Genomic DNA, 20,520 nt, shown 5'->3' on the forward strand with positions numbered 1-20,520 from the left:
CAACAGATATATCAAGGAAGCAGACAACTTTGCTACTTTTAGAAGACTACTACCAATCAATTGTTGAACTGAAGACCACACTTTTATAAGATCAGGATTCTACTACAACTGCCTCTTGACATACAAAAAGCTTGTGACTGGATGCTGGAATGTTGCTTTCAAAAATAAAGCAAAATCTCCATTGTAGTAACACCAAAGCAGCAGAAAGATTGCTTCCATTTCAAAACCACTTGTCAAACTTTTTGAGCCCTAACCCACCATGCACCATGTAAAAAGGCCACCATGCCATGAGGAAGCCCAAGCCTCCTAACAAAGTCACCACTGACAGTCCCAACTGAGTTCAACTTTTGAGTCATTCTAACCCAGGCATGTGAGTAAAGAAGCCTCCTACAGATTCCAAGCCCTCAGTCATTCAAGTATTCTTAACTAATGCCCCAGACATCATGGAAATAATATCCCTACCTTGCCTTAGTTTAACTCCTTTCTCTCACAATCTGTAAGCATAATAAAAGGATTGTGGTGCATACTAAGTTGCTTCAGTCGTATACTCTTTGCAACCATATGGACTGTAGCCTACTAGGCTCCTCTGTCCATGGGATTCTCCAAGCAAGAATACTGGAGTGGTTTGCCATGCCCTCCTCCAGGGGATCTTCCTGACCCAGGGATGAAACCCACGTCTCTTATGTCTCCTACATTGGCAGATGGGTTGGAGTGGTTTGCCATGCCCTTCTCAGGGATCTTCTCAAACCAGGGATTTAATCTGCAGCTCCTGCATTGCAAGGGGACTTTTTACTGCTGAGCCATCAGGGAAGCCCAAAATGATTTTTAGTTTACATTTATTAACATTTGGAATGGTCTGTATGCAAAGAGCTAACTGAAACACATGATGTAGATATAAGATTCAACAAGCATTTCAAAAACATTTTTAAAGACTATAATACTCTATTATGTGATACATCGGAGAAGGCACTGGCGACCCACTCCAGTACTCTTGCCTGGAAAATCCCATGGGCGGAGGAGCCTGGTAGGCTGCAGTCCATGGGGTCGCAAAGAGTTGGACACAACTGAGCGACTTCACCTTCACTTTTCACTTTCATGCATTGAAGAAGGAAATGGCAACCCACTCCAGTGTTCTTGCCTGGAGAATCCAGGGACGGGGGAGCCTGGTGGGCTGCCATCTATGGGGTCACACAGAGTCAGACACGACTGACATGACTTAACAGCAGCAGCATGTGATACATAGCACAATGTACCTATAAGTTTATGCTGAATTGTAAAGGATAGCTGGCTTCCAATTTTTATCTCTTACTAAAACTACAGTGAATAATTATATCAATAGAAGTTTTTGTATTTAGTATCATTAATATAAATTTTCAGAATGACTATGTCTGGGCTATAACCATATTTCTTCGTAAGTGTTTTATAGTATTCATATCTGTCTTGAATATTTACTGTACTAAGAAAAAAATATTAAGCAAATTAACTTTATTAAAAAAAAATTTAAGCTACAAAAAGAAATCCTTTAAGTTAATCAGCCCTATCGAAGACAGAAGAATATGGCCAAAGACTCTGAGTTGCCCTGATATGGTAATGTCAGCCAGACCTCATGAGTCAACCATAAGATGGGGAAAATTGGGCCATACAGGGGGTAGGGAAAAAACCAGACCAGCATGTTGAGTAATCTAATAATTGATACTACCCTATTATAAGCTCAAATGAAACAATGTTCACAAAAAACAGCCACCAAAAGATGGTAATAGATAGGCAGGCACTTTCACTTACCAAGTCCAAAGAGTCCTGGCTAGGTGAACAAATTTTACTATTTTCAGAGCTCTGCCATGTATTCTTGAACCTAGATGAGTGTGAAGAGGGCTGTAACTCATCCCAAATTACTCCGAATAAGTGCTAAAACAAGCTTTCACACCTGGGTAGATCCTAACTGATATGCCCGGTGCAGCGTGGCTTATATTTGCAGTTTGTATCCCTAAAGTAATTGCCGTTGGGAGCAGGAGGAGACAGGGACACCAGAGGATGAGATGGCTGGATGGCATCACCAACTCGATGGATGTGAGTCTGAGTGAACTTTGGGAGTTGGTGATGGACAGGGAGGCCTGGCATGCTGCAGTCCATGGGGTCGCAGAGTTGGACATGACTGAGCGACTGAACTGAACCTACTCTATGTCTTTGTTGGTACCGGCTGTTGCCCTCAGTGTTTTTCCTATTTATAAGACTAGATTCAATAGTGAAGGAGAGGCAGAACTCTTGACTTCTGCTTCCCCATAGCTAACTTATCATGTGATATTTATGCCTTTCTGTCTGATAAATCTGTGTTAATATGGAAGACAACTGGTCCCAAGAGACTAGGAGCTCAATGAATATTACATAAGCTACTCCTAAACCCTCCTAAATACATCATCAAAATTGCTAATCCTTACCAAATATATTAGCTGACCCAGTGGCCTAGTTTTTAAGCATACAGACACTAAGTGATAAAAATCTGGATTAGAATCCTGACTCCATGAGTACTGCTTATGTAACATTAGATAATTTTCTGAACATTTTTTGACCTTCATTTTCCTCATCTGCAAAATCAGGATAGAGCACCTACCCTGCATAGTTGTTGTGAAGATTAAATCAGTAATGTGTGTAAAATGCCTGGCATTGAAGTATTCAATAAATGTTAACTCATTAAAAAAAAATAGTAAAACACACTAGTGCATTTAAATGGTGAAACCTAATTCTCATCTTTGCACTAACTACAAGGGGATCCAGAGAATGTATATTTTAAGTTTTCAAATTCCTCAATATAGAAAAGCTGTAATGGAGTGGATACTGAGTGCCAGTTCCCATGTCCAATATGAACATTAAACATGGTTCTATTTAACTCTGTCCTTTGAATAGCCAAAGAAGCACATTTTATTTTTTATTTTTTAAAATTTTATTTTATAACTTTACAATATTGTATTGGTTTTGCCATATATCAAAATGAATCCACCACAGGTATACATGTGTTCCCCATCCTGGACCCTCCTTCCACCTCCCTCCCCATACCATCCCTCTGGGTCGTCCCAGTGCACCAGCCCCAAGCATCCAGTATCGTGCATCGAACCTGGACTGGCGACTCATTTCATATATGATATTATATATATTTCAATGCCATTCTCCCAAATCATCCCACCCTCTCCCTTTTCCACAGAGTCCAAAAGACTATTCTATGCATCAGTGTCTCTTTTGCTGTCCCGTATCCAGCGTTATTGTTACCATCTTTCTAAATTCCATATATATGTGTTAGTATACTGTATTGGTGTTTTTCTTTCTGCTTACTCTGTATAATAGGCTCGTTTTATCCACCTCATCAGAACTGATTCAAACGTATTCTTTTTAATGGCTGAGTAATACTCCATTGTGTATATGTACCATAGCTTTCTTATCCATTCATCTGCTGATAGACATCTAGGTTGCTTCCATGTCCTGCCTATTATAAACAGTGCTGCGATGAACATTGGGGTACACGTGTCTCTTTCAATTCTGGTTTCCTCAGTGTGTATGCCCAGAAATGGGATTGCTGGATCATAAGCACATTTTAAAATGTATTCTGAATATTGTTGATATATGAGATGATGTTTCAAATAATATGTGTTAGCATTGACTATTTTAGTGCAATTATTCCAAATTTTTAAATTCTATCAGAACAGATAAATTCACAGGCTCTAAAATAAACAGTACTATTTGGTCTTAGACTTGAGCAACTTTAGTGGAATAGTTGGAGTTCAAAATGGCAGTAATAATCTCAAAACAAAAATGACAGTAATAATTTATATTTGTTCAGTTTACTATATACCAGGAAGTTTCTGGCATATAACATGTTATCACAAAAGCTCCATGAGTTAGACAGTAATAGTCCCAATCAAGAGGAAACTAAACTATGAAGTCTGCAAAAATGTATACAACCAGTAGGTGGTAGAACTGGGATTTGAGCCCAGGCAGTCTGGCTGTAGAGTCAATATCCTTATGTACCATTCTCAACTTTGCAGTAAAATGCTTCCGTTCTATATTTTAAACCCTAAGCACTTGAAGTTCTTCCAAAACTTATATAAATAGGTGTATATTTACATTATGCAGAAGAAAGTCTAGTACTATAACCTATTTTGTACTGCCATTAAATGGCAGAATACATAATGAAAATATAAATTTTAACTATGTTAGTCAGATTTTAAAGATGAATATATTTAATAATTATGAAAAATCTGGCTAGCTATTGAAAGTATGACTAAAACAAGGACTTAGCCATCTTTAAATGGTTTAAAAACAAGGAATTCTCCCTCATTAGTCTACAAACTTATTCCCTTATATTAAGAATTAATTATGATATTTATGTTGCCTTCTTCCTTTTGGTACAGACCACGTAAATGGACACTGCACAAGTCCCACTTCTCAGAGCTGCAGTTCTGGAAAACGACTTTCCAGTGCTGATGTTTCAAAAATAAATCGCTGGGGTCCTGGAAGACCACCATTTCGAAAAGCACAGTCAGCTGCTTGCATGGAGATTTCTTTGCCAGTTACAACAGAAGGTAGGTTAAACATATGGATTTTTGTGGATACAATTGAAATTTGACATACCATGGGAATTAGGAGCTGAGGGACAAGGGATTGTGGTCACATGTAAAAATATGAAAAGCTGGTTAACTCTAGACAATGAGCAACTGAGAACCTGGTTGGGCTGTAGCCATGAATCCAGATCCATTCCTCACTACACCTCTTTCATCTCTAAAACCAGAATGCTTCTGTTTATGGGTAGGTTTCCATCTCCTCTGTACAAAGTGAGACCTATGTATTAATCTGTTCTGTATACTCCTACTTTCTTTCCATCTCAACGGTAAGCCTCTTGGTATTTCTATCTGTAGACAATTATTTACTGTCTTATAACCTTTGTTTCCTCAACTATTAAGAGAATGTGACCAAGAAAAAGGCAAGACATTAAATTCTAGTTTGCAATCTTATGTTTTAAAAAGAGAGGATTATTTGCTTATTTATGGAATTAGCGTTGGGGACAGGGAATATAAAGTACATGAGTCAGAAGGCCTAGATTAAGAAAGATTAAAAAAAAAAAAAAAAAAAAGGAGGAATCCTGTAACTGCTGCAGGTGGCTCAGTGGTAAAGAATCCGCCTGTCAATGCAGGAGACACAGGTTCGATTCCTGGACCAGGAAGATCCCCTAGAGGAGAATATGGCAATCCACTCCAGTATTCTTGCCAGGAAAATCCCATGGACAGAGAAGCCTGGTGGGCTAGAGTCCATGCGGTCACACACAGTCAGACACGACTGAGTACGCATACAACTTCTGCTACTGCCTTTCTGATAAAAAGCTTTGGGACTAGAAATAGAAAAAATGTAATCTTAGGAATATGCTATGGTAATTCTGTGCTATAAAGTAATTCACCATTTGTGTGTGTGCTCAGTCGCTGAGTCATGTCTGACTTCACAACCCCACAGACTGTAGCCCTCCAAGCTCCTCTGTCCATGGAATTTTCCACGTAAGAATACTAGAGTGGGTTGCCATTTCCTCCTCCAGGGGATCTTCCTGACCCTGTCTCTTGCATCTCCTGCATTGGCAAGCGGATTCTTCACCACTGTGTCACCTGGGAAGCCCAATTCACCATTTACCACTCCTCAAAAAATTTGACAGTAATGATCTATATTATTCAAATTTTAAAAATAAAATTTTTAGGCACTTTCCTGGCAGTCGAATGGTTGAGACCTTGCACTTGCACTGCAGAGGGCATAGAATCTGATTCCTGGTCAGGGAACTAAGATTCCACATATAGAAGTGGCGTGGTCAAAAGTTTTTTTTAAAATGGAATTTTTAGCTTTTTAACATTCCACCATATTAAGTCTGGTCCATGGGCATGCATATGATCTTCTCTTTCACAGGTATCTATGAGTAGCAACTTTGAATGTTGATGAACCATGAATGGAAAATTTTTGAAACATTAGCTAGGAATGTAACAATGTAAGGAAAGTGTAAAGGTTGTAAACGAATTAGTAGTTTCAATCACTGGACTGAGCTGGGGATTTTGAGTTTTAGACATTTCTAACTAACGTGTTGATTTGGGGAAAATTACATCTCTATCTCCAAATCTGTAAAATACATAGTTTATATCTGTGCTCCCTCTCAGATCTAAATTCTATTAAAAAGTTATTTTTATAAACTTGCTGAAGGATAGAGAAGGGAAAATTAGGAATACTCTATTATGGTTTGTAGAAAAAGAATAGTCTGAGGAGCTTTAATATTTAACTTTATTGTATATTATTTTATTATATATTATTATCTCTTTATAAAAATGAGTCATCATTTCCTATCAAAATGGAAAGGAGAGGGAAGGCAGTAGAAAGAATATGAGGAACTTGTACTCTGGAGTGATTATAAGAACAATACAACTTTCCTATGTCATTTACCTGAGGTGGTGAGTTTCTGCTTGTTGGAGTATACACCATGTGTAAAAGTTGATGAGAAGGAGAACTTGAAGCCACCTGTTTCCTTTTCACTGGACTGAAGCCCTCTCAGAAAGATGACCACACTCTCAGTGGGGTGGTTCTGTGTACAGCTCTGTATTTAGTCATTGGCAAAGCCAAAACTGGATTTAGATTCAAGGTAGGCAGCTTATAACTAGTTCAGGGAGATATCATTTGTTCAATGTTATATAAATAGTTTAATATTTACAACTGAAATTACTTCAAACATAGCAAAATTAAAGGAATGTATTTACCACAGAACATACATGACCCTTCAGGTAAGTAGCCACAATGTTGTCAGTATATGGGAATTGTCAAGAAGTCATTAGGAATACTTTCAGTAATTGAGAGAACGGAGAGAAGCATAATTAAAACTGTACTAGAAATTCTTGTAATCTTAACTATTTAAACATTTTTTCTAAATTAGAGAATTTCAACCAACTTGTGAGGTAAGGTAGAGAAAAAAACAAAACAGTGGACTGCAGCTCTGCAGATTCAAGGCTAGTCCCAGCTCTGCCTGAGTTTATGATTTATACTTCTGGGCTTTTCTTCATCTTCAAAATAAGCTGGTGAACTGCATAAGCTGCCTTCCAGATCAGTTAACACAGAATCAAATTCTACTTCTCCCTCATCATTTTGGTTTTCATGCAGTAAGTCTGACTTCACTTGTTCTGGAAACACACTAAAACTTAATTTTTTGTTTTTAAATTTCCATAGAAAGTCGAGAAAATTCCTATAATCGTTCTAGGAGCTCTAGCATCTCCAGCATTGACAAAGATTCTAAAGAAGCGATTACAGCGCTGTACTTCATGGAGTCCTTTGCTCGGAAAAATGACTCTACCATCTCCCCTTGTTTGTTTGTTGGAACTAGTCTGGGAATGGTGTTAATCATCTCCCTAAACCTACCTTCAGCAGATGAACAAAGATTTACAGAGCCGGTCATGGTCCTGCCAAGTGGTAAGAGTTTTCATTTATTCCTTCACTGCTACTTTTTCAAATTTATATAAATGTTTTGTAAAACATTTAACTTGTTTTGCTCTGGAGCAAAGATTTACATATTCTGGATATTAGAAACTATTGAGAACTTTATAAACCATATACTGTCTCAACTATTGCAGTTTACTTTCCTGCATGGCAAAAATTGTCAACCATTTCTATGGTAGTAATCTGGAATTCCCAACCTAAATGGTGCCTTGGGAAATAAGTTTCTGAAAAGCATTTATGAAAGCCTTAAGGCAAAAGTTTAAATTTTTTTTTAATTTTTAATTTTATTTTTTAACTTTACAATATGAATTGAAGCATTTATCTAATGTTCCATGCCAGATCAGAGCCTATGAGTGTTTTACATCATCCCTAAAGAACTCAGATGATTAAACTAGAAGCATTCTGACTTGAGCTGGCTTTCTAAATTCTTTGATAATCTCTTCATCTTGTTTTGAAACCATGCCTTAAAATTTCTTCCATTTTTATTGTAGTACCTAGAGAATTTGACCCCAGTTATGAGTATTGCTGCTAAAGTATATGTCTAAAGTATATGTCTGCTAAAGTATATGTCTTCCTACTTTTTCCCTCTTGAAGAGACATGATTCCTTCTGTTACTCCTTTGAGTATTTTAAAATTTATTCTTATCAATAACTTTTACTCTTTTCCATATATGAAAAAACTATCTGAAAAACATTTCTAAAGTAAAAATAATTTTATTAATATATAGAATAAGGGATTTCATTTTAAAAGAATATATATGGCATGATAGGTTAGATAGAGTTGTGTTTTCTTTGTTAACTGGAATGCTAAATTCATATAGATGGATTGTTACTGTGGGAAGAATATTCAGCTCTCTACTAGTGAGGCAAATTCAGATAAATGTATTGTGTGTGTGTGTGGCCTAAACAACACGAGTTTATTTTCTCACACTTCTGGAGGCTAGAGGACCAAGATTAAGGTGCTGGCAGGCCTGGTTTCTTCTGAGGCCTCTGTCCTTGGCTTGCAGCTGGCCACACTCTCACATGACTGTCTCTTTGTGTGCTTGTACCTCTGGTGTTTCCTAATCTCTTAGAAAGACATTTGGATGAGGGCTCACCCTATCAGGCTCATTTTAGCTTAATCACCTCTTTAAAGGCTTTGTCTCAAATATGATCACATTCTGAGGAACTGGGGTGTAGGCCTTCAATGCATGAATTTGATAAAGGGAGGAGGGGAAAAGATCCAGCCCATAAAATGCACTGTATTTTAAAAGTTACTCATTAGCACCACTATATTTTAATTATAAACATATTTCACAGTAAGAAAACGTCTTTTACTGTATTCCTTATTTTAAGGAAATAGGAATAATTCTCTTATGATTGAGAGAGAGCCAGATCAGTAAGGTCATAATGATTTTTTAAGTTTTAGTTCAATCCATTTTTTAACTCAATACATTTTTATACAGATTAGATATCTAATACATGGCATGTATTCCTCAAATATTTAAAGGTAAAAATCAAACCCCTGTATACACAAGCGTACAACTGTGAGTGAAAGACAATTTTCTAGTAAGAGATATTCTAAAAAATATAGTTTTCTATGCCACAAGCATGGAAATAAACAAGTCTCTGGAACTAATTTAATGAATCAGTACCATAGGAAAGTTCTTCAACATTCTTAGCAAATAGACTTAAAATGATGGGAAAATACAAAGTGAGTAGAGATTTAACTTAATATTTGGGCATCTGGTTCATAAATATTTGCAAACCTCCTTAAAGAGAGATAATGGGAAGCTATCTTCTCCAAGTTTCTACGCCAGCCTTCTTTCAAGACTTTGGTTATTATATCAGCGTCATTTTATCACGTTAACAAATGCACCATGAACACACAAGGTGCTGGTAACAGAGCAGAGGACAGAGGGCGTGTGGGAACGCTCTCTACCACATGCTCGATTTTCTGTAAAACCTAAGACTGCTCTAAGAAAAATTAAGTCTACGAACTTAAAAAAGCAGTACCTGTAAGGCAGAAAACTGAGTCCAGGTTCAGATTTGTTTTATAGTTAACCACTGAAAGAGAAAAAGCCTAATTGGAAGACATAATTTATGACAATAAAAAGAAAAAGGATGGAGTTCCAGAGAAGACAGAAAGCCAATTCAGATTTAAAGTAGAAAACCCATCCTCTCCTCCCTCACATCCCACTTCCTGACTCCGTCTTCACCTTCTTCCTAGTATCTACTCTGCATCACATCCCTGTTCCACTCATCTCTGTCCTATTGTAGTGCTCTAGATTATGGGAACCATTTTAAAAGGTGTGGAATTAGAGGCATTTCCCTCTTTCATAGTCAGTGCTAAAGTGGGTGACATGCTTTTAGGCCCTGAATGGGTTTTCCTGTCAAAACACTGTTAAATTACCTTTTATCAGATGGCCTAGAAAAATTTCTGAGTCTAGCAATTTCCTGAAAATACAATCCATTTTGAAATTTATTCATCCATTTTTTTCAACATATGTTTCCCAAGCTCATACTAATTAATTAGGCATTGGGCATGCAATAGTGATCAGGACACAATGATTTTTATTCTCAGATTATTTGCAGGGAAGAACAAAAGTAACCAAAAAATTACAATTAGGGAAGTAAACAATACTGTGGTAGCATGGGAGGGGGATTTGGGGAAGACCTCTCTCACAAAGCCTCTGTCTGAAGTGGGAACAGGTTTAGAAGGGAGCTCTGCCCAGTGCTGATATTTAAGAGAAATTCAGAAAAGCATAAAAAACCTAGAGGTAGCACAGCTGAGTCAGTTCTAATGAAGTGGAAGAACTAGAGCCTATAATACAGAATGAAGTAAGTCAGAGAAAAACAAGTATCATATATCAACGTGTATGTATGGAATCTAGCTGAAGATGGTACTGATGAACCTATTTGCAGGGCAGCAGTGGAGACGCAGAGAACAGACTTGTGGACCCAGCAGGGGCAAGAGAGAATGGGACAAACTGAGAGAGTAGCATGGAGGCATATACATCACCATATGTAAAGTAGATAGCCAGTGGGAATTTGCCATATGACTTAGGGAGCTCAAACCATTGCTCTGTGACAACCCAGAGAGGTGGGATGGAGTGGGGCATGGAGGGAGGCTCTAGAGGGAGGAAGGGAAAATATTTATACCTATGGCTGATTCATGTTGATGTATGGCAGAAACCAACACAATATTGTAAAGCAATTATCCCCTAATTAAAAATAAACAGATTTTTAAAAGGAGACCAAAAAAAGAACAACAACAACCTAGCGGGTAAAAAGAGCATGACATAGCTACAACTTAGAGCTATAATGGTGCTGAGGCTGGAAAAACAGGCAGGGGAATAGAGGATCTTAAGACCACGATAAGGAGCTGAAGAGACTTCCTAGATCTCTGGGGATTTGTTGTTGTGTACAAAGATTATGATATGGTGTGCTTTTTTTATCTAAAATACTGGTGTTTAAATTTTGTAATTGTAAAAAAAAAAAAAATTATAACTGTAAAAACACCAAATACAGAGGAAGAAGGTAAATGAAAATTCTTCCACGAGCAAACTCTTCCCCCGTCTGTCCCATCTCCACCCCCCATACTTTTGCCCCTAGGAATTTTCCTCTCCAACAGTAATTCTGTGAGGATTTGCAGAGATTCTAACTTCAAAGCTCCTTTATTGAAGTATAATTGACATACAAAAAATATACATATTTATTGTATGCAACTTGATGAGTCTGGAGATAAGTAAACATCCATGAAACTATGACCACAATCTATGCCATAAACATATTCATCACTTCCAACAGCTTCCTACCCCTGTAATTTTGAGACTCATTTTAAATTTATCTCATTTCTATGTAATGCTTTGTGCTACCTAACAAATTATTCTGTAATTATCAATTCTGCCACATGACGTGCCTATCACTGATTTGTTTAAAAAAAAAAAATTATTTTCATGCTTCAATATCAAACTCAAACTCATGATTAAACTGAAGAGTCTCCATAATAAATTCATTCTCTTTACCCCTGAACTGTTTTTTTTTTTTTGTTTCTATTCTCCCCATTTCTGTTACTAGTTCCACAATACTTAATGACTTCCATCACTTCCATTTCTTTTACTTACTCTGATTCCTTTTACTTACTCTGCCTCTGTACTGGTCTTAATTCCAGTATTGTCTTCATCTCCTGATTTTTATGCACCATATTCTGATACCTTCACTTATCCATAGAAGCAATTTCTTGGAAATCCCAGCCTTGTTCTACCTCTTTAATCTGATTTCCTGCTACTTTCCAGCACCAGTTCCCTGGTCCAGCCAGTCTTATTTCTTCTCATTTCTCTTTGCCACCTGTCAATCATCTATCATTGTTAGATGTCATATGAACTTTTATATTTGTTGTCAAAATTTTGGAAAACTTGTATCAAGTTTCTTGGGAGCTATAAGATTTGAAGGAATTAGAATAATTTTCTACAGACTAGCTTTTAGCTCCATCCATTTTAAATTTCAAATCTTGTTTGTTCTACGTTATTTGTTTCTATTGTTGACATAATATATAATTTGTAATATGCTCTTCAGCCCCGCACTTTCATGTCAGATTAATGCTGAGTTGTATCACGGTAGTAGGAGCTTTCCTGCGAGCCATCGCTATACCTAGACACGGTAGTGACAGTGAATCATCTATTAATACATAAATCTACTAAACTCAAACTAAATGTATCTCCATCTTTTTTGCTCTTTTCGTATACTGAGGATATGACTAACTTACTAATTCAGTTTTTGATTATGTATTATATAAGCTTAGATATGTTTTCATATGTATATTCTCAACACTGTAAAAGTATGCCAGAGATTATCTTCTTACCTTTTTAACTGTTATTTTTCTTACCATATTCTTGTTTTGTCCTTTGCCTGCCGACAGAAATATCTCATAGACTTACCCTCTACTCTAGACTTCCTAGTCTACTCCCTATGTCAGACTTACTTGCCAGCATTTAATTCCTTTAAAATCCAGCTATCTGATGAAGAACAATTAAATTAATTTATGCAAACATACAAATGAACAAATGTGCTCTCGAGATATAGTATGAAGCTAGTTAATAGGCTTTGGAAATTAGTTAAAATGAGAAGGATATATGGTTTTTAATCTCAAGTCTAAACCTTGATAAGAAATTTCATCACCTGATTTCTGTGCACCATATTCAGTTAGGGCCTTTCCATATAAGACATATATATTTTAAACATATTTGTGAAATTCATACATTGTATCTTACAAACTTCATTAAAAATAGATACCATAAAAATATAGTTCAAATGTAATGATTGTATTTGACTGAACAAGTAAAATCACAGACTAATACAGAAAAATAAACATACTCTCCACTTGCAGCAGCTGTTTGTTGTTTACAGTTCCTGTTACTAGTTATACTGAATGTGTTTATAGCAATTCTATTTTTCCCAAAGTAAATGTACTGTCACTTGAAACTGCTGAGTATAAAGTATGAAATCTGAGTCTTTAACAGCTAGACACATGGAACTACTAAGATTTTTAGATATTAAAAAAGCAAAATAAAATGCTCTCCAAAAACAAATGAAATCTCACATACCATTGTGTCACATGCTGTTGTCATGAATTCAAACTTTTTCTGGAATTTCTTTTATGGAGAGATTAAAAGAACATCTCTCTTTGTGAAAATCGAATGATCTAGATATATAGTTCTTTATAATACAGTAGGATAACCTAGAAGAAATGGATAAACTCCTAACGACATACAAATATCAAGACTGAATCATGAAGAAATAGAAACTCTGAATAGACCTGTAACTAATAAGGATATTTGATCAGTAATAATAATAAAAAAAACTCTCAACAAAGAAAAGCCCACTTCTCTTTTTTAAAGGACTTTTTTCACATTAACTTATCTTGGTTGTCTGGACAACAAATTCTCATCAACAATATGGAAATGTGAACTAAAGCACTAAATCACTGCATTTTAGAGTGACAGAGCACCTAGAGATTTATTCTAGAAGCCATCACGTTAATCTCTGTCAGAACCACTTGAAGGGTTACAGCACAGATTGTAACACTCTGGCTCCATTCCCAGAGTTTCTAATTCAGCTGGTCTGGGTTGGTGTCTGAGAATTGTTTAACAAGCCACAAGTGATACTAATACAAATGCAGTTTTGCATGCTGGGATGAAAAAACAACAGCCCTTCCTCCTCCTGGGTTTTTCCTTTGTGTCTCCTCCTCCTTTACTTTCACACAACTAACACACTCACAACACTTCTGACACCAGATAAGTGGAGGCCTTCTCCACAAACAAGTCTGAGATACCAGCTGAGTATTCCACAGTTTGACTGAATTTGGACACTGTCCACATGGAGATGGCCCCACAGGGTAATGGCTCTGTAACCCCCGCCTTCAGATGCCAATACCAAGACAAGTCAAGGTTGTCACCTATTCTTCTGACCAAGACCTGAGGCTTCCACAGCCCCCTTCTCCAGTTCAATCAGTTTTCTAGAGCCACTCACAGAACCTCAGAAAAACTTTTACTTACTGTTTAGCAGTTTCTTATAACAGGATATAGCTGAACATCTGATGGGAGATGCATAGGGCAAGGAATGTAGGGAGGTACATGAAGCTACCTCTTCCATGCCTTCTCCAGGAGTGTCACTCTCCCCACACTGCTACCTGCTCCTTAACCCGGAAGCTCTTCAAACCACCACCACCCCACCTTTGGGTTTTTAATATGGTTTCCTTACACAGATGTGATTAATTAAACCAATGGTGATTGAATTCAATCTCCAGCTTGTCTCTGTGCCCCAGAGGTGGCGGTAGGGCTGAAAGTGTTAACCTTCTAATCACCTGGTTGGTTCCCCTGGCAACCAGTACCCAACCTTAGGTGAGACTCCAAAATCACCTTATTAACATAATGAAAGACACCTGTATTGTTCTTGTCAGGCAATTCCAAGGATTTTAGGAGCACTATACCAGAAACAGGGACAAAGACCAAATACATACTCACCATAAATCATAACATCATGCATATATAATATGGTTAATCACAATCCTGGTTCCTAAATTTAATTCTGTTTGCCAGGTGGCTCAATGGTAAAGAATCAGCCTGCCAGTGAAGGAGATACAGGAGACATAGGTTTGATCCCTCAGTCGGGATGATCCCCTGGAGAAGGAAATGGCAACCCACTTCAGTATTCTTGCTTGGAAAATACTATGGACAGAGGAGCCTGGCAGGCTGCAGTCCATGGAGTCACAGAGAGTACGACATGTCTGAGTGACTGAGTGCACACACACAAACATACACTTTATTTCTATACCTGTGTAGCTGAATACGGCTGGAGAAAAATAATCAGACTAAACAGTCTCATTTTGAAATAAATCATCAACAACCTCTGGTGGGTTCCTGTGCTGCTGGGGAGTCATACTATAATACTCTAGTCTTCTCTCCACCCTTAACAATTACATACTTTCTCCACTCTCCTCAGAGCTTTAATACCTTCTCCACTGTTTTCAATCTCAGCAATGACCATGTCTTCTTTCATTGAGAAAACAATCAGATGAGAACTGCAGCAGCTGCCACCATCACCAAGATTGCTACCTTCTTTCCTATTATTGTGACTAAGCTGTGTAAACTCCTGACTTGGTGAACATCTCCACTTATACACTAGATTCTATTCCCTTTCACCTACACAAGAAAGTCAATCCAGCAATTTTCCTGTTTCCTTTATATATTTATCTATTAGATCAGCATACAAACATGCTGTTATTTCTCCCACTAAAAGAGAAAAATCGTCCTTGAATCTTTGCTCCTACAAATGCCCCATTTCACTGTTTTTGTCTTTAGTGCAAGATTCCTTGAAATATTCAAGGAATACTATTGTTATATTCATTATTTTCAGTTTTATTCTCCCATTCTCTTGAGTGCATTCTGATCAAACTTTCTCTCACACCAATCAACAAAAGCCTCTACAGAGGTCATCACTGACCTCATTGCTAAATTCAATTCTCAAGTCACATCTCACCTGAAATAGCAGCAGCTTACTGCACAGCTTACCATTATCCCTACCTTGTAACATTTCACTTTTCGCTTAGATTCCAGGATACGTTATTTACCCAGTTTTCTCCCTACCTCTATAGCTATTCCTTCTCAGTCCCCCTTTACTAGTTCCTCTACATTTCACTGGACTTAAAATCAGCACGCTCAAAGACAGAGTCCTTGAATCCTTCCTGTTTTCTGTTTATATCCAAGCCCTACATGAAATCAGCCAGCCTTACTACTATAAATGCCACTTGTAATCTCGTGGGTCATATATTTATATTTATAGTCTGGGTCCATCCACAAATTCCTGATACAGGTGTCCAATTATTTGACAGCCACTTGGATCTAATAGGGCTTCCCTGGTGGCTCAGATGGTAAAGAATCTGCCCGCAATGCAGGAGACCCACGTTCGATCCCTGGATCAAGAAGATCCCCTGGAGAAGGGAATGGCAACCCACTCCAGTATTCTTGCCTGGAGAATGCCATGGAAAGAAGCCTGGCGGGCTACAGTCCATGGACTTGCAAAGAGTTGGACTGAGCAACTTACATTTTCACTTTTCACTTTTGGATCTAATAAGTATTTCAAACTTATGTCCCAAACTGAGTTCCTAATATTCCTTTGCTGTCTTCCAGAGTCTTTCCATATCTATTAATGACAATTCCATCCTTCCAGTTTCTCAGGTCAAAATAAATACTTGTTGATTGAATGATAAAGATTTTAGTGGGAAAGACTGATAATTTGGAAAGCTAGAGTAAGGCACACTTCTAGCCAGTAAGACCTCTTTTAAGTGGAAAATCCTCATTAGTTATCTGTGAATTATTTACTATAGACTGAACTGTTGCCAGGAGAAATATCAATAACCTCAGATATGCAGATGATACCACCATTATGGCAGAAAGTGAAGAGGTACTAAAAAGCTTCTTCATGAAAGTGAGAGGAGAGTGAAAAAGTTGGCTTAAAGCTAAACATTACGAAACGAAGATCATGGCATCTGGTCCCATCACTTCATGGCAAATAGATGGGGAAACAGTGGAAATAGTGTCAGACTTTATTTTTCTGGGCTCCAAAATCACTGCAGATGGTGATTACAGCCATGAAATTAAAAGACGCTTACTCCTTGGCAGGAAAGTTATGACCAACCTAGATAGCATATTCAAAAGCAGAGACATTACTTTGCCAACAAAGGTCCGTCTAGTCAAGGCTATGGTTTTTCCTGTGGTCATGTATGGATGTGAGAGTTGGACTGTGAAGAAGGCTGAGTGCAGAAGAATTGATGCTTTTGAACTGTGGTGTTGGGGAAGACTCTTGAGAGTCCCTTGGACTGCAAGGAGATCCAGCCAGTCCACTCTGAAGGAGATCAGCTCTGGGTGTTCTTCGGAAGGAATGATGCTGAAGCTGAAACTCCAGTACTTTGGCCACCTCATGTGAAGAGTTGTCTCACTGGAAAAGACTCTGATGCTGGGAGGGATTGGGGGCAGGAGGAGAAGGGGATGACAGAGGATGAGATGGCTGGATGGCATCACTGACTCTATGGACGTGAGTTTGAGTAAACTCCGGGAGTTGGTGATGGGACAGGGAGGCCCATGAATCGCGTGCTGCAATTCATGGGGTCGCAAAGAGTCGGACACGACTGAGCGACTGAACTGAACTGTTAACATTTTATTACAGAAGTTCGTAAATTTAAGCTTCCTGTAATGTGCATTTCTAAAATAGTTTGTAATTCTGACTTGATTAAGCTTTTTTTTTTTTTTTAAGTTAGAAAAGACTAAAGACAGAATCATAAGATTAATAATACAGTGGTGGGATTCTCAGGTGGCTCAGTGGTACCAAAGCAGGAGCCACAGGAGACTTGGGTTCAATCCCTGGGTCAGGAAGGTCCTCTGGAGGAGGAAATGGCAACCTACTCCAGTATTCTTGCCTGGGAAATCCCATGAACAAGGAGCCTCGTGGACTACAGTCCATGGGGTTGCAAAGAGTCAGACACGACTAAGCACACACACAAACATGCACAGGGAAAACTTAAACCTTGTATAAAACTAATGAAAAGGATATAATCAGAGCATTCTTACCACAAATTAGGAAACAAAGCAGATATTTGGGCAAGGCAACTTATTAAGAAACAGTCATTTTGATACTGACAGCTTTGTAAGCATCAGGAGTAAAGAAAATGGCTTCCAAAATGTAGATTTCTTGTTTTTTTTTTTTTGTTTTTTTTTTTTAACCTATTTTGGGATATCTCTAAATTGAGGGTGTTGTTAATATATACTTCAGAAAGTTTTTCCATGCTATGCAGCAATGGAAATATGGAAGCTTTTTTTTTTTTTTTGGAATAGAAGGATCACTCCTAGATGAATTAATTAAATCATTCATCATAGCCCTTGGCAGACATTTTCCTCCTTGGTAGGTTGAGAGCTGGTCTTTCATACCTTGACCCTCAGATTACAGCACCTGAGCCCTTGCTCCCTTATCCCTGTCAGACATTTACAGGCTTCTTGGTTTTAAAAGTGGGTTTAAAAAACACAACTGAGATGTTAAAGCATCTAAACATGTTACTTTGAATTTTATAAATTTTTAATACTTAATAAAGTATTTTCTAAATGGAATGTATTTGTATAATACCCTTTCCAAGTCTCTGGTACATGTACACTCTTGAGGTATGGCAGCCTGGGATAGCTTCCTTATTCTTTCTACATGCGTGCTCAGTCACTCAATCGTGTCCAACTCTTTGCAATCCCATGGACTGTAGCCCTCCAGGCTCATCTGTGCAATTTTCCAGGCAACAATACTGGAGTGAGTTTCCGTGCCCTCCTCCATTACTCTCTACACAATGTCAAAGGACAAAGGAAAGAAAAGGCTGCTCAGGCACTGCTTAGGGAAGAGTCTGGAAGTGTCCAAAGGTCAATCTATCCCAAGTTACCTAAGTCTTTGCAGTATCCAATCTCTGGGACTGGTAAAAAATCACCCATAGGTAATAATCTGGCATGGATGTTCAACCTTGGAGAATCCAGGTGAGTAAACCATTTTTCTGTATCAAAGATGCATAAGCCTGAGTAAACACCAAATTCAGTTTGTTTTTTAAAAAATACAATCAAAATTGCTAGCATGAACTAGATATTTAAATTTCATGAAGTATTCTGAGTATTCATTTTCAGAAGAAGAAAAATAGTATTTTCTAGTGAATGAGTCTATAAAGAAATGGAATCAGATGGCATGATTATCTTTTCAGTTGAAGTTATTCAGTAAATTAAAATTATAAATTTTCTGAAATTTGTTTAAAAAAAAAAAAAAGTATTTTAATGAAGAAGGCAATGGCAACCCACTCCAGTACTCTTGCCTGGAAAATCCCATGGATGGAGGAGCCTGGTAGGCTGCAGTCCATGGGGTTGCTAGGAGTCATACACGACTGAGCCACTTCATTTTCACTTTCATGCATTGGAGAAGGAAATGGCAACCCACTCCAGTGTTCTTGCCTGGAGAATCCCAAGGACTGGGGAGTCTGGTGGGCTGCTGTCTATGGGGTCGCACAGAGTCGGACACGACTAAAGTGACTTAGCAGCAGCAGTATAGTATAGTGAAAGGATACTGCTGCTACTGCTAAGTTGCTTCAGTCGTGTCCGACTCTGTGCGACCCCATAGACGGCAGCCCACCAGGCACCCCCATCCCTGGGATTCTCCAGGCAAGAACACTGGAATGGGTTGCCATTTCCTTCTCCAATGCATGAAAGTGAAAAGTGAAAGTGAAGTCGCTCAGTCATGTCCAGCTCTTCGCGACCCCACGGACTGCAGCCTTCCAGGCTCCTCCGTCCTTGGGATTTTCCAGGTAAGAGTACTAGAGTGGGGTGCCATTGCCTTCTGCTGAAAGGATACTGGATTAGGAATTAGGAAACTTGAGTTCCAGTCCAGGCTCAGTCACTAATTTGTTATGTGTCTTGGCCCAAAACTCATCATCTTCCTGGATCTGTTTTCCTATTAATATAATGAAAGGATTTGATGAGTTGATTTCTTAGGACTCCTTTTAGCATTTACTCATTATGATTCAAAGTTATTGCAGCTGATAAATTCACAAATCTACTGATTTATGTGTAATACGGCAATATTATGACACTATAAATATAAATTATAATATAAAAGAAAAAATTTATCACCCACAGATGAATAGCACCTGTTTTAGAAAGAATTTCATGTGCCAGTGACGTGGAATTGTTTTTATAGGTACATTCCTCTCATTGAAAGGAGCTGTCCTAACATTCTCCTGTATGGACCGAACTGGTGGGTTAATGCAACCACCATATGAAGTTTGGAGGGATCCAAACAACATAGACGAAAATGAGAAATCCTGGAGAAGGAAACTGGTCATGAACTGCCCCTCTCCATCCCAAGAAATAGGAGATCATCAGTACACAATAATCTGTTCAGAGAAACAAGCTAAAGTCTTCTCACTGCCTTCTCAGACCTGCCTCTATGTTCATAACATCACAGAAACATCTTTTATACTGCAAGCAGATGTGGTGGTCATGTGTAACAGTGCCTGCTTGGCATGCTTTTGTGCCAATGGGCATATCATGATAATGAGGTATGTGCTGTCTTTATAAATTATCTGGTAATCATAACAGTGCAAACATGGTAAAATTATAAAAAGTATATGTGTAACATGCAAGATAAATTAAGAAGCAACCTGAGATCATTGTTTCATTATGTTTGTGAATGTTTTATTGCTCAAAAATTTGAGGAGAGTTGGAGTTTATTTTAGGTTTTGTTTGCTAAAAATGCTTTGCATTGTGAATGAAATATATGTTAACTGCCATCAAGGAATCCAAGGAAAGAGTGATTCTCCAGTCATTCACACATTCATTCAACATTTATTGAGCACCTATCTCCCAGATGCTATGCTGGGCACAGGATATATGAAGATGAATAAACCACAGGGAAAAGAAATGAACTGTTACCTTTACTATGTTTCATAGTACACACAAGAATTTTCTATACA

The 20,520-nt window shown here is 37.9% G+C and overlaps 2 protein-coding genes across 11 annotated transcripts in view; one reads left to right on the forward strand and one right to left on the reverse strand.

Moving 5' to 3' along the window:
• The window catches only part of STXBP5L (syntaxin binding protein 5L), a 327,745-nt gene that overhangs the window by 291,382 nt on the left and 15,843 nt on the right, over positions 1–20,520 (forward strand). For all 9 annotated transcript variants that reach the window (XM_059885478.1, XM_059885476.1, XM_059885483.1 and 6 more), the window contains 3 exons: positions 4,401–4,571; positions 7,231–7,470; positions 19,746–20,106. In XM_059885478.1, the coding sequence (XP_059741461.1) occupies positions 4,401–4,571; positions 7,231–7,470; positions 19,746–20,106 (772 nt within the window). The remainder of the gene's footprint in view (positions 1–4,400; positions 4,572–7,230; positions 7,471–19,745; positions 20,107–20,520) is intronic.
• POLQ (DNA polymerase theta) overlaps positions 1–20,520 on the reverse strand; it is a 250,619-nt gene that overhangs the window by 99,378 nt on the left and 130,721 nt on the right. The gene's annotated exons all lie outside the window — the stretch shown is intronic.

This window comes from Bos taurus, chromosome 1, assembly GCF_002263795.3.
Source record: "Bos taurus isolate L1 Dominette 01449 registration number 42190680 breed Hereford chromosome 1, ARS-UCD2.0, whole genome shotgun sequence".
NCBI lineage: Eukaryota > Metazoa > Chordata > Mammalia > Artiodactyla > Bovidae > Bos > Bos taurus.